Here is a 15,011-nt window from a genome sequence, read left to right as displayed (position 1 = left end):
ACCAGGACATGCTAACTTCTCACCATCACAATAACAGGGGAGGTTAGCATTTTATATCACACCACCAAGACATGCTAACTTCTCACCATCACAATAACAGGGGGGGTGAGCATTTTTCGGGGGGGTATAATATTTGTGCATCTAACTTGTTTCACTCATCAATATTCATGATTCATTCATGATTATTTGTAATCATGGTAGTATCCCCATTCATGTAGAAGTGTTTAGAAACATATTATATTCTTATATACAATAAAAGTGACTCCAAAATGACACAATACATTATTTACCATTCATTTCTATTGGTCACAAAATGATCTGAAACACAACCAAAACAAACAACAAATGCATCCAACAAATGTGTAGAGTCACAAGCTTGCTGTGGTCATAACATGCTAGGACTATGGGACCAAATTCTTAACTTTGTACTACTTTAATACACATACAGTATAAGTGTAGAGAATTTGTCCCAATACTTTTGCTCCCCTAAAATAGGGGACCATGTACAAAAACTGCTGTAATTTCTAAAAGGTTCACCAGATATGAATGAAAATACCCTCAATTTAAAGCTGACAGTCTTTAAATCCAAACTTTTGGAGTATAGGGCCAAAAGAATAAAAAATGCTTCACTGTCCCAATAATTGCGGAGGGAACTGTAAGTTAATTACTATGTCAGAAGAGTAAACTAAAATCACAGTTTGCAGAGTGCTAGCCCACAGGCTTTAGGAGATGATTGCTCAATTGCATTCATATTTCATCATGTCCTTTGTATCCTCTACTGCATTTGGTCTCCATTAACAAATGGATAGCAGAAAGGGTACTAAAAAACGGCATGTATGTTACTATGAAATCTGAAGCTTCAATTGCACTGGATCCACTTTGTTGCCCCAAGAGTAGCCAAGGCTGCAACATGGTGAGAGCATTTTCACCACTGAAGCTGCGCTGGTGCTGTGCATGGGCTGAAAGGACATCTTTACCATGTTGCAACTACACATTGACCTACCGCTAGGAGGCGCATGGTACTTAGAAATAACGGCGCGGGCGGTACTGATCTAATTCCCTTGGGTTTCAGTACATCTAGCCTACAGAGTGCACAGCGAAGGGAATTTGTTCTCTCTTGGTCCAATCAGTCTCCGCAGCATGCATGCATCAATGGAGCTTAATATTCAATCACTTTTTAACTGCAGTCTTTATTACATCAAATAGGTGTAATGGGCGCATCCACTCAAACGTTTCGCATGATCCCCTCAAGCTTTTTGTGCACTCCTGTGTACCCTACTACCGTCGTTTAATTGTAACCCAATGACGGTGCACAAATTGATAAGACAATAGGCTACGGTCTCCATTTTACCTTGATGGTTAATTTGGCGAATGCTAAACGGTGATGAAGATTTGGGAGATTTCTATCAGACTAGAATTGTGTACTACATTTTAATGTAATAACAAAAGCTTGTATATTTATAAACGAAGGAAATTAAAATGATGTTCAGGCAAATGCTGCTTCTCAAATATCCCTTTTCCACTTATACTGCTTGTCGGTCAGAACTGCGTTTCCCCTTCCCTACCAGTATGCCTTGTCCCATAAGTAGGCTAGCCGTTCACCTGCACAGTGTATTTTGTTGTGTATTTTCGTATGCATGTGCGTGCTTGAGCATGTTTGATCCAAAATAGATTCCCCGCACGCCAAACCACCCGTATCTTCTAAAACATTCATTAGCGCGCAGTCCCTGATCCAGACCCATAAAACATTAATCTTTGAATTCTCTCTCTCTCTCTCTCTCTCTCTCTCTCTCACCGCCCCGCCCTCTCTTTTTATGCGACCCCCATGCAAACCCATGTTGTACAACGCAGGGCAGTGCGGCCAATATCCAAACACATACAGATGTACTTCCGAATACAGCCAGTTTGAAATCAGACAGGATGTGTACATCAGTAGCCTGTCCATGGATTCCTTTCTGATATTTTCTGTCTCTTTTAGACTTTCCCAATTTTGGAACTTAGTGCTCTTTGTGTGTTTTTTTGTTGATTGTTTGTGCGTCCTATTGGGGTGTTCTAGGCTCTGCGCTCCCGTAGCCTACGTTGTGTGTTGGTTGAGTTTGGATACTATACACTTCTTGTCTCGCTCCCACTGACCCAAATGACTGTGCGCCGTTCCAGCCGGAGACGTTGTTCTCCAGTCGGCTTCAGCAGGAAAACCTCCGGCTAAAGTTTGAATGTAACGGTGACTGGGAGGTCCGTGACAACACCTTGCCCTGGATTTGCAATTATCTATCGATTGCAACTAAAGAGCGGATATACAGTCTCCGCAAACAGGCTGCATCTGCTGGATTTATTCAACTACTGGATTTATTCTAAAATCATGAAGACCAGTCTTGTTGAGGGTAAGTACACAGGCAACATCCCATAAAGTTGATTATAGGTTGCATTGACTAGAATGATACAGGTACGTGATTGTAAATTAGGACACAGCAATAAAATCGACATCGAGCGACGTCATTGCCCTCTGCATGCTACTACCCAGAGAATGTAACTTGGAGGAGAGCGCGCGGAACCCCTAGACATCAACGGAAGGTTGTTTGGATGATTTGGACTAAGAGAAAACATTTCTGAATGGATTTCGACTTGGTGAACATAATGCAATTTGACTAAGTGCTTTGTGAAAGAAAAGTTATCATTCTATTAGCGCTACTCTTACCTTCATAAAACAATATATTTATAAAGTAGAATAATATATGTTAATCTAGCTCTGACAGTATTGGATCAATAACGTTGAATATGAACATTGAGGGGGGTAATTAGTAGGTCTGTATCTCATGTTGGCTATTCATCATTTATTGATTGCCGTAAAACACAACCTCACACCATGATTGACTATGATGTTATCAATAATGATTATATAGATATGACATTCTACCACTAGACTATCTGGCTAAGGGACAGTTGCTTCAGTATATTTACACACAGTTTGGAATAACAATATGCCCGAGTGGATTTAGCAGCCTCGCCCGTGTCTTCTATTTTGGCGGTTTGTGCCATGGCCATTAGGAGCTGCTGTTTGATGAAGTCTGCAGATGGTCTGCTTTAATGCTCATGCCGGTCGGATTATATCGCTCTTTTCCAACTGCTTTACCCATAATGAATGGTTTGGTGGTGGCCTGGGCTATGTCTGGAACCAGTGTGACAACAGAGGGCACTGGGGTTTACAGGGAAGGTGATTCTTAATGAATGTGGGTCGGGAGAGATCCAGATTTGTGTTGGTGATCATGTAGCAGTAAAATAAATCATGTAATGACTGGCTGGTGTGTGTGTCGAGGGAGGGGGGCATATCATAACTTCACGCGCACGCGCACACGCACACACACAGACAGACATTCAAGCCCACTCTGCCTACGCAATATGTCGTGTACACTCCTATAGCCTCATGTTGTTCATGACTAAAAACAGAGGATTATAGGAGAAAAGCAGCAGATTACAGTAGACGACAACAGTGTGTTTTTATTCCACAACTACAAATCAAACAGGCATGTATTTGTTTATTCCGTTTGAAATACCCACAGCTAATGCTAATTCATTTGTATCCCATCCCATTTCATTGGCATGGCACTTGGAATGCTCCCCAGTGTTCTATGAGCTAAGGTTCATCATTCACTTTCTGTTGTGATCTACTAGTAAATTTAAAGAAACGCCAGACAATGTCTGCTGATATTTCAGTGGGGTTGTGCTGTTGTAATTTGTATACCTCAAAGGCCATTAGGCCTACTTTGAATAGATTCATAAATAAGGCCGTCATGTCGTGTGTTTATTGAACTGTCACAGCTAAAGCAGGTTTAATGTGTGCAGTTTCTCATTCAGACAGCATATGATCAAGTTTCAGCCACCTCTCCTGAAATAACACCAGTATGTGTATATACAGTACATTTACATTCTGATCTCTGACATTGCTCTTTCTGATTTCTCTTCATTTTCTTCATTTTGTACTTTTTCTGGATTATCTGTGTATTTTTTGTAATTTTTTCGAGGTATTATTGCAATGTTGGAGATAAAAAAAAAACAAGAATTTCACTGCACCTTTGATAATACTTGAAAATCTGTGTAGGAGACTAAGAAACATTGATTTGAATTGATTTGAGTTGTTGCTCTGGGGCATCTTTCTTTAATTCCTATCAAGCAAAGCCAATAGAAGACAAACAAATGGATAAAACCATTATATGGAGCTGAATGCTTTCGTTTCATGAGCTTTGAAACCAAACAATGAGGGCTTTTTTCAATTAGTTATTTTTTTGGCAACACTGTGTTTTGGCAACACTGTGCAAGGAAAAGATACGTTTTGCTGACTTTTTGCACTATCTTTGTAAATAGGCTGCTTGAAGTGACCAGTTATGAGGAAGCAGGATTAATTGTTTGGAATATTAGAGCTGAAAAAAAGATTGCACAGAAACATGAATAACAAAGTTTGATTAGCATATAAGTTGCATTAGGTATGATCAAACATCATATACATACATACATACATACATTCACAATGAGACATGGCAGCTGCTGTACTCTAAAAGAGATTTTAAAATAAATGTCGGTTTGTGTTTGTATGGCCGCGTTTGAGAGTCAGAGAGAAAGAGAGAGAGAGAGGTTACAGCGATAGAGAGCCTGGATGGAAAGAAGGAGAGACAAGGGAAGCTGTGAGAGAGGTGTGTATGAGAGGTGTGTGTGAGAGAGGTGTGTATGAGAGGTGTGCATGAGAGCGTGAGAGAGATTATTATTACCTAGCTCAAATTCTGTGAGTGAATTCTCCTCAATGTTTTCCTATTAGAAGACACATTCTGCCAATGTATTAGTCAAGCATCTTAAAGCTTTGGAGGGTGCATATTATGAACAATGTGGTTGAGAGACAGAGAGACAGAGAGAGAACAAGAGAGACAGAGACAGAGAGCGAAAGACAGAGAGAGAGAGAGAGAGAGAGGGAGAGAGAAAGAAAGAGAGAGAATGAGAGAGAGAGAGAACAAGAGAGAGAGAGAGAACGAGAGAGAGAGAACAAGAGAGAGAGCGCAAGAGAGAGAGATAGAAAGAGAGACAGAGATAGACAGAGAAAGAGAGAGAGAACAAGAGAGCGAGAGACCGAGAGAGAGAGAGAGCGAGAGAGAGAGAGAGAGAGAACAAACAAGTTGCCTCCACCATTTCCCCACAATGCAATGCAGTCCCATGTGGATCAATATAGTGCTGAGAAAAGGTGTTGCATGCGTGTGCTCCTACCCAGGATGCTCTAATTGAGGTTCTTCAGATAAGGCAGCAAGGCTAAACTGGATTGGCCGTGACTGGCATACGGCCAATGAAACAGAGGCAGAACTCTTCCCGTGAGGTTTGAGATAAACCTCCCAGGGGTCAATTGCAGTCAACAGGATTGTCTTCAACACAACATATGTTTTGGCATTAAGCTGATACGCAACCCGAGACCCAATTACAGTTGGAGGAAGGAAACACAACACTTTAGCCCGGAAAAGTGACTGTATGCTATATAAAAAATACCAGACTGGCTGCAGCTGGAAAAGATTGGTTGAGTTACTTCCCATGCTATTTCACCAAAATATTTTTAAACGTAATCACATTCTATCACGTTGCATCAAAATACGTTTTTTAAATGTAATTTGCTAGACGTTATCAACGCTCATAGCGTGTCTAAATTTAAACCAGGTTTCAAGATTTGGATAATTTAAAATTTAATTAATGTTTGAATGAATTGAAGGTTGATCTGGTGATGTCTTTTCCCAGTGGGAAGTGAGTCTTCTACAATAGCTATAGGAATATACAGATGTAGGATCTTAATTTGAGCCGGTTTGCTACAGCAGGAAAATAATCCTGCAGCAACGGGTAATGCAAATTATTATGTGGATTATAATGAATGGATTTTTTGTAGGGGTTGCTGCATTTGTCATTAGGGCAAATCAAGTCTATAATTTTAAAGTGGAAATTACAAACTTTAGAAGCCTTTTTAAACCTTGAATACACTACAAGTATTATCCTTTCTTCAAGTTGCCCTTGTGTTTCTACACCTTGGCTGTAAAGCAAGGTAACAACATGTATTCAACTATTCTTTTTTTCAAGTACGGTATTCAACAGTTTTTATAGGTCTTAAATTGATACCATCAGAGTGAATCCTTCTCCAAAGTCTCTGATGGCTATAATACAGTGGAGGCTGCTGAGGGGAGGAAGGCTCATAATAATGTCTGTAACGGAGCCAATGGAATGGCGTCAAACACATGGAAACCATGGAAACCATGTGTTTGATGTATTTGATAACATTCCACTGAATCCGCTCCAGCCATTACCACTAGCACATCCTCCCCAATGCAGGTGCCACCAATCTCCTGTGCTTTAATAGACACATCACACAGGGACAACGAATGCTTAAAGGCAGTGGGTGGCAATTTCCCAACGATTGTACATTGATGTAGCTTGTTCTTCATTGGGGTGTGTCTTAAAGTCAAGTGTCTTTAAACGTGACCTAAATCTTGAGTAACAGAATCACATTCGACACCAGAGACCTCCTTCTTCCCATGTGCCTAAATGGCCAGCAAGATGATACCCTCTCATAGGGAATACCCTTGATCCTAGACGTGTGCAGGGGGTCGTAGTTAGTGTCTAGTTTTCGATTGCATTGGCAGAAAGTCTCCATAGATTGGTAATCTGAAGGGTACGGGTTGCATCCCAAATGGTACTCTATTCCCTATATACTGCACTATAGGCCCTGGTCAAAAGTAGTGCACTATATAGGGAATAGGGTTCCATTTGCAACACAGTCAATGTTCAGTGAATCCTAATGAGCCCCAGTTCTTCAGGGGAACCCTTTTAATTGGCTCAGCAGGCTAGCCCTCATGAATCGCAGTGTTGTTTACACACAGAGAGAGAGAGAGAGAGAGAGAGGCCCCAGAACCATCCTGTAGGTTAGCCCATGTCTTCCAAACCCGTCATTACTAATCAGTAGACAGAGACTAAGAGGATAAACAAAGAAAATTATATTTGTTTATGTGGAAGAAAAACCAAAGCTTGAACTGAGTAAATAGAATCTGAAACTCATTCAGATTATAGGGTTCTAATCCCTTCTTTGGGTTATAGGGTTCTAATCTCCTGTCTCGGTTATAGGGTTCTAATCCCCTCTTTGGGTTATAGGGTTCTAATCCCCTCTCTGGGTTATATGGTTCTAATCCCCTCTCTGGGTTATAGGGTTCTAATCCCCTCTTTGGGTTATAGGGTTCTAATCCCCTCTCTGGGCTATACGGTTCTAATCCCCTTTTTGGGTTATAGGGTTCTAATCCCCTCTCTGGGTTATAGGGTTCTAATCCCCTCTTTGGGTTATAGGGTTCTAATCCCCTCTTTGGGTTATAGGGTTCTAATCCCCTCTCTGGGTTATAGGGTTCTAATCCCCTCTGGGTTATAGGGTTATAATCCCCTCTTTGGGTTATAGGGTTCTAATCCCCTCTCTGGGTTATAGGGTTCTAATCCCCTCTGGGTTATAGGGTTATAATCCCCTCTCTGGGTTATAGGGTTCTAATCCCGTCTCTGGGTTATAGGGTTCTAATCCCCTCTGGGTTATAGGGTTCTAATCACCTCTCTGGGTTATCAGATTCTAATCCCCTCTCTGGGTTATAGGGTTCTAATCCCCTCTCTGGGTTATAGGGTTCTAATCCCCTCTCTGGGTTATAGGGTTCTAATCCCCTCTCTGGGTTATAGGGTTCTAATCCCCTCTCTGGGTTATAGGGTTCTAATCCCCTCTCTGGGTTATAGGGTTCTAATCACCTCTCTGGGCTATCAGATTCTAATCCCCTCTCTGGGTTATCGGGTTTTAATCCCCTCTCTGGGTTATAGGGTTCTAATCCCCTATCTGGGTTATAGGGTTCTAATCCCCTCTCTGGGTTATAGGGTTCTAATCCCCTTTTTGGGTTTTAGGGTTCTAATCCCGTCTCTGGGTTATAGGGTTCTAATCCCCTCTCTGGGTTATCGCCTGACTGTTGGAATTTAGAATTTGTAAGGGACAACTAGAATTAGAATTTCCAGGATGCTACAGCCTATGAGAAATGATGTTCCTCCTTCGACTGACCAACGTAGGTCATACAATATGAGCCTTGGCTGTTTCTTCTGGGTAGGGCCAGTATCCTGTCCAATCACCGGGCTGAAAATTCAGTTACGCAACACTGGTGACACATTTATTAGTGTGCTTAAAAACTCCACTCTGACAGAAGCGGTAACGTAATCGTTTAAAGAAGCCTACGCGTGGCATCCAAGATCAAAACCTCACCAACAGTAACATTGTGCAATATTAGGACTCACATCACATGCAAGGGACGTACTGTATGTGGAGTCGTATGCAGAACAGATGCTCAGTTTAGATATGATACACCATACAGCCAACAAACAGACTAACCACACGAACGCCCCTGGGGCAATCCACTATGTCACTATCTCCAGCAGGGGTGCCACTTTGGTTTTACAAGTGAGAGAGGGCATCTTTTTATTTTATTTGTATATTTAATCCAGTCGGATAAACACTCCAAACAGCCTACCCGACTGCTAGGAGCCATGGTCCTAAAGCACACCCTTTGCCTCATTTTGTATCACATTCCAATGATAACACTGGGGGGGAAGAAAATGCAATTTCAGAATGTGGCATGTCCCCCTGTCCCCAGTGAAAGTTGCGCTCCTGATCTCCAGTAGCCATCACATCTTTTGAATCTGATGCTCCTTTCACTGTATTGTTCTATCAGATATAACCATTTAACTCTTTAGCATGCGTTTATACATAGGTGGATGGCTCTGTGAGCTAGCTAATTGATGGGCCTGACCATCTCGTTTTCCCCACACGCACAGCCACTCTCAGGGGCTTCAGCAGAGCACAGGCCTATCTGATATCTGACACACATAGTTAATACGATGTTATCGGTACTGGCATGAGCTAGTTACAGTGGAGTTCCATGTCAACTAAATCAACGCTATCTGCCACATTGGGTTAATAGTGTGTTCTCTACTGGCATGAGGCACGCACAATGTAAAGTCAAGGATAACCAGCCCTATCAGGACCGACCAGTGCATGTCTATCTGACACAGAGAGGTAATGCTGAGTCATGTGTACTGGCACAAGGCACACACGGTATAGTACCATGTCAACCCTATCTGACAGGTTCCATGTCAAGTCAATTCACCCTGTAAATACTGTACTGTTCTACACCTGCTGTATCCTGTGTATGTGACAAATAAGCGTTGAAACTTTAAACTTGAAGTCAAACAGGCCCATATGGAATGACCGCTCCATGTCCCGGTGCATACCATGTAACTTGCGTGGTTTAATCTATCTGGGTCCAACCTAACACAGCTAGTTAAAGCTATGTAGTACTGTACCATGTCTATGAAGTTAACTCTATCTGACACAGGGGGTTAATGCTGTGTAGTACCGTACCATGTCTATGAAGTTAACCCTATCTGACACAGCTAGTTAATGCTGTGTAGTACCGTACCATGTCTATGAAGTTAACCCTATCTGACACAGAGGGTTAATGCTGTGTAGTACCGTACCATGTCTATGAAGTTAACCCTATCTGACACAGCTAGTTAATGCTGTGTAGTACCGTACCATGTCTATGATGTTAACCCTATCTGACACAGAGGGTTAATGCTGTGTCCTCGGTGCTCTATATTGGCAAGTGTAGTACGGTAGTAGCATGTCAGTTAGTTAACCAGGCCTATTGGGACCAGTTTATCTGACACAGAGGGTTAATGTTATGGCATGAGCACATCCAACACAATGACAAGTCAACCTTATGGTGACTGAATGCTGCATGTCCTGGTGTATGTACTTCTCATGAAAGGGTGCATTTCAGAGCACCGGTGTGATTGGTTCGGTTTGTGACGCTGATTATGCCACAATGGAGGGGCTGACTGATGGCCTAGTAAATTGTTAATTAGGCAGAGAAGAAGCAGTTCTTAAATTAGACGGTTGAACAGAGCCTTTGTCAGGCTGATAAGTCAGTCAGCACGTAGCCTAGCTCTGATCCTTCTCTAGTCAGTCTGTGTATACTCTTCTGCCTTTACTGTCGCCATACTGGCCTGGTTCTTTAGATCACAACGGTGGAGGTTACGACAGAGGTTAGGTAGAACCGATCCTAGATTATTTGTAAAGAGGAGAACGTAACTACGGTGTAATCAGACCCCACAAACTACAGCAGAGGATCAAATCCAGGCCTTGAGGTCTGTAACACTGCTAGGTTTAATCTTTGCTAGTGGTGTACATCCTAGTGAGTGAACTCTAGTTCAATAAATATAATTACAATCAATCAACTACCAGGGAGGAAATAAAAGCAGCAGTACTGTAGACCTAAACGCCTGGGTTTGAACACCCCTGTTCTACAGCGATGTTTGATCCAGACAGAGCCCCCAGATATAGTATATCATATCTGATCAATCATGTTTATTGATCAGTCATAACTGAAATATGTTCCCGATACCGATCATGGTTTATATGTGTCAATCTCAGTTTGTTATGATGGAATAATTTGTTAATGACTGAGTATTAGTGGTCAGCTGGAAAGAATGTCCCTTTCTAATATCAGAGTTGACCTGCTTCGACAGGCTTTGCAGCTCAGGCAAACTCTGAGTCTTTGGATGCTGGATGTGTTTTAATAGCTGAGATGTTTCCAGCAACAAGAAGGCTGTGAAGTGATGATTAGCCTAGATCTGATAGGGAATGGATTAAGGGAAAGAGCTCAAACAGTTTTTTTTTCTCTCCAGTAAGATAGATATTCATAGATATATTTCTGGCAGTGTTCATCTCATTAGTATTGAGCGAAAACGTTGGTCTCTCTCTGAATTCCTCTGATCTACCTCCTCTATTTTGCATGAGTTGCTACTGGAAAATAAAGAGACCGATGGTGAATCTTTTCTTTTACAATCCTGTGATCTTTGTTCGAAGAACTCTGCACTTTTCTAGTGGTTCTATTCTATTCATTCTTAGAACCTTCCTGTTCTGCGTTCTATTCATCTTCATTCAAAATTAAGTTCAAAAGATCACTTTAAAGGGGCTTCTTGACTTGCGTGTATCACTGCATATATAGTATATATTTTTTTCTTGTGAAGAACAAATACATTTCTGTATGCTGATTTCTTCTGTCCCGCTTTCAAAAAGGTAGCTTTAAAGTCTCTAGACCTAAACTCTGACAGATGAGTGGAAAGAGAGATACAGAGAGACACTGTAAATAGATTGATAGAACAATGGATAGATGCTCAGCTTGGATGAATAGAATCACATTGCAGTGCAGTGGAGGAGATTGGCGATGTGTTTTCTTCTCCCTGAGCGTTGTTGGTAGTGCACAGTTGAAATATGTATGGTAAGCCCTTCAAAGGAAATAGCATTTCAGGCCGTCACTCTGCTGCTCTGGGGAAATTTATCTGTTGTAGGACTGAAAGCCCATTCTGCGGGAGGGAGCAACAGCAAAACATAGATGCCAGTATCTTTCAAACAAGAATTCACATTTCCACCAACTGATAAATAACTTTCTTTATCTGGGCTGAATGTCTTCAATAAAACCCTTTCCAAGGGAATCGAGGAATAGTTTAGATGGAGAATGGTGAAGATGTAGTTTACTAAATGCACAAACTAAATGTAATGCGAGAAGTTCTGTGACACTTCTTCTCAACAATGCCACTACGGATAAAGTGGTAAATGAAATGCACCTTGTATAGTTAAAATAGCCTATATATCCAATACGTTTTTGCAAGAGAGCAGCCAGCAAGAGAAGGAATCTTGGTGCAGTTGATAGGAACTTTTCCCTCACATTGACAAACAAGATAGTTTCAATTCTACTAACCTCAGTAGGGATGACTCAGTACTGATTGTGTATCGAATGAAGTCAGATTATGTCATCAGTAATACAGTACATTCAGCCCAGTCATCACATAGGAAATCATATGTTTTGGTAATATTGATACCCATAGAATTACATATTTATAGGATCTCGGTGTTGGATATACGAAAAATATGCGTTATATAAGGAAGCAAAAGGAACAATCCACAACTAGTTTTTCAGCCAAACAGCAACCCTTCCACTTGGTGTATTATAAAGCTACATGAATGAGATCAGTCCATGAGAACAACATTGTTTTAAACATTATTGTTATAAGGCAGTTGTACTAAGCTCGAGAGGCACATATTATTTTCCTCAAGAATATAATAGGTATTGTTAATCGAATTGACCATTGAAGAGGTGAACATTTTGCAGATTGTACCTTTTAAATGTTTCATCAGTGTTGAGAGATGTCCAAGTGAATCAGTTTCTACTGTGCGTCTTCTGAGAAGCCTAAAGTAGGTTACTCTCATTAGAATGTAAATCTGACAAGTGCAGCCAGACTCCCTTTGCCCCTTCGGTGTGTATGCTGAATAACACTCTCTCTCTTCTCTCTCTCCCTCATGCTACCTTTCTCTCTTTCTCTCCTTCACTGTCTCTCTCACTCAACTCGCTCTCTCCATCCTTCTCTGTCTCTCTACCTCTCTAGGTCTTTTGGATACACTCTCTCTCTCTCCCTCTCCCTCCCTCCCTCAGGTGTAAAGGCTGATTATCTAGTGTAGATATCAGGACATGCCAAATTAAATGTGACCGCAGCCACTCTGCCAGACCGTCCATTATAATGATATCAGTAATCTGGTGTGCTCAGGGGGAGGGGCGGGGACTAGGGGGATCATAGAGGATTGAACATGGATCCTTTTCAGTAGGAGGCCTGCCTTGATGGCCTGGCTTGGCTGGCAGGAGAGCATGCAACCAGAGCTATGGCTTTTCCCTTATCAGATAAGATGGTGTGTGTGTGTGTGTGTGTGTGTGTGTGTGCGTGCGTGTGTGTGTGTGTGCTGTTTTCACATTGACCTAACCTCACCCATGGATCCCTTCCATGGCCTGGCCAGAGTCAGATCACATCCAACATCACTTCCAACAGGGCAGGGCAAAGCAGCTGGTTGTATTAACATCATTTCAGCTTTGCCCTCTGCATGGGAACCAATGGCCAGGACTTCCTGACCCGAAGCCTGGGTCATGATGAACCCTGGTCCAGTTCAACAGCTTTGTCGGAACACGATTATGAACATCATCTTGTGTGTCCATTTTAAGCCATTTCCATGTGTGTGTGTTCGTGTGTACCTGCATGTGAGTGTGTGTGTGTGTGTTCGTGTGTGTGTGTGTGTGTGTGTGTGTGTGTGTGTGTGTGTGTGTGGGGGGGGGGGGGGGCTTCATGACATGCTGTGTGGGATTATTTAGTTTATTCTTCATTTTGCGGTCTGTGTGTGATGATGACGATGGAAGAATCGATCTAATGAGAGCAGAGATTCAGAGGAGATGTCTGGGTGGCTCAGTTATTCATACTGCTAATCAAAATCGGGAACTTGTTTTTGCCTGTTCACTTGTCTGTTCATGTTTCGAGTTAATCCAATCATCGCAGCAATTAACTTGACTGAGAAAGACAAGCGCTCCCAGTAAACAATGCTCCAAATGTCAGGATAAAAATTCATAGTTGGAAATGAATTCTTCTGATACATCATGCATGCTATTGAATGGTAAAATCCCCTAAACATTCTGGATTCTCGGAAACCAATGAAATCATTGCAGATATGACTTCAGATTTGGCTTATTCAAAGAAAATGACCAGTGCTTTAACATCTGACTACCTTTTTTCAAAATTCAAGTAATCAACTTAATTCTACTATATACACTGCACAAAAAAATAAAGGGAACACTTAAACAACACAATGTAACTCCAAGTCAATCACACTTCTGTGAAATCAAACTGTCCATTTAGGAAGCAACACTGATTGACAATAAATTTCACATGCTGTTGTGCAAATAGAATAGACAACAGGTGGAAATTATAGGCAATTAGCAAGACACCCCCAATAAAGGAGTGGTTCTGCAGGTGGTGACCACAGACCACTTCTCAGTTCCTATGCTTCCTGGCTGATGTTTTGGTCACTTTTGAATGCTGGCAGTGCTTTCACTCTAGTGGTAGCATGAGACGGAGTCTACAACCCACACAAGTGGCTCAGGTAGTGCAGCTCATCCAGGATGGCACATCAATGCGAACTGTGGCAAGAAGGTTTGCTGTTTCTGTCAGCGTAGTGTCCAGAGTATGGAGGCGCTACCAGGAGACAGGCCAGTACATCAGGAGACGTGGAGGAGGCCGTAGGAGGGCAACAACCCAGCAGCAGGACCGCTACCTCCGCCTTTGTGCAAGGAGGAGCAGGAGGAGCACTGCCAGAGCCCTGCAAAATTACCTCCAGCAGGCCACAAATGTGCATGTGTCTGCTCAAACGGTCAGAAACAGACTCCATGAGGGTGGTATGAGGGCCTGACGTCCACAGGTGGGGGTTGTGCTTACAGCCCAACAGCAAGGCACATGCAGGACGTTTGGCATTTGCCAGAGAACACCAAGATTGGCAAATTCGCCACTGGCGCCCTGTGCTCTTCACAGATTAAAGCAGGTTCACACTGAGCACGTGACAGACGTGACAGAGTCTGGAGACACCGTGAGGAACATTCTGCTGCCTGCAACATCCTCCAGCATGACCGGTTTGGCACATGGTGTGGGGTGGTATTTCTTTGGGGGGGGCCGCACAGCCCTCCATGTGCTCGCCAGAGGTAGCCTGAATGCCATTAGGTACCGAGATGAGATCCTCAGATCCCTTGTGAGACCATATGCTGGTGCGGTTGGCCCTGGGTTCCTCCTAATGCAAGACAATGCTAGACCTCATGTGGCTATTGTGTGTCAGCAGTTCCTGCAAGAGGAAGGCATTGATGCTATGGACTGGCCCGCCTGTTCCCCAGACCTGAATCCAATTGAGAACATCTGGGACATCATGTCTCGCTCCATCCGCCAACACCATGTTGCACCACAGACTGTCCAGGAGTTGGCGGATGCTTTAGTCCAGGTCTGGGAGGAGATCCCTCAGGAGACCATCCGCCACCTCATCAGGAGCATGCCCAGGCATTGTA

At 42.6% G+C, this 15,011-nt stretch overlaps 1 protein-coding gene across 1 annotated transcript in view; it reads left to right on the top strand.

Annotated features, from left to right (window-relative positions):
* The first annotated feature begins 1,769 nt into the window (after positions 1-1,769).
* The window catches only part of LOC115200490 (reticulon-4 receptor), a 68,087-nt gene continuing 54,845 nt past the window's right edge, over positions 1,770-15,011 (top strand). The window contains exon 1 of the mRNA XM_029763600.1: positions 1,770-2,381. Coding sequence (XP_029619460.1) covers positions 2,360-2,381 — 22 coding nt within the window. The 5' untranslated portion in view covers positions 1,770-2,359. The remainder of the gene's footprint in view (positions 2,382-15,011) is intronic.

This window comes from Salmo trutta, chromosome 9 (genome assembly GCF_901001165.1).
Source record: "Salmo trutta chromosome 9, fSalTru1.1, whole genome shotgun sequence".
Classification (NCBI taxonomy): domain Eukaryota; kingdom Metazoa; phylum Chordata; class Actinopteri; order Salmoniformes; family Salmonidae; genus Salmo; species Salmo trutta.
The sequence above is the reverse complement of the archived record's forward strand: the minus strand, read 5'-3'. Positions and strand labels throughout refer to the sequence as shown.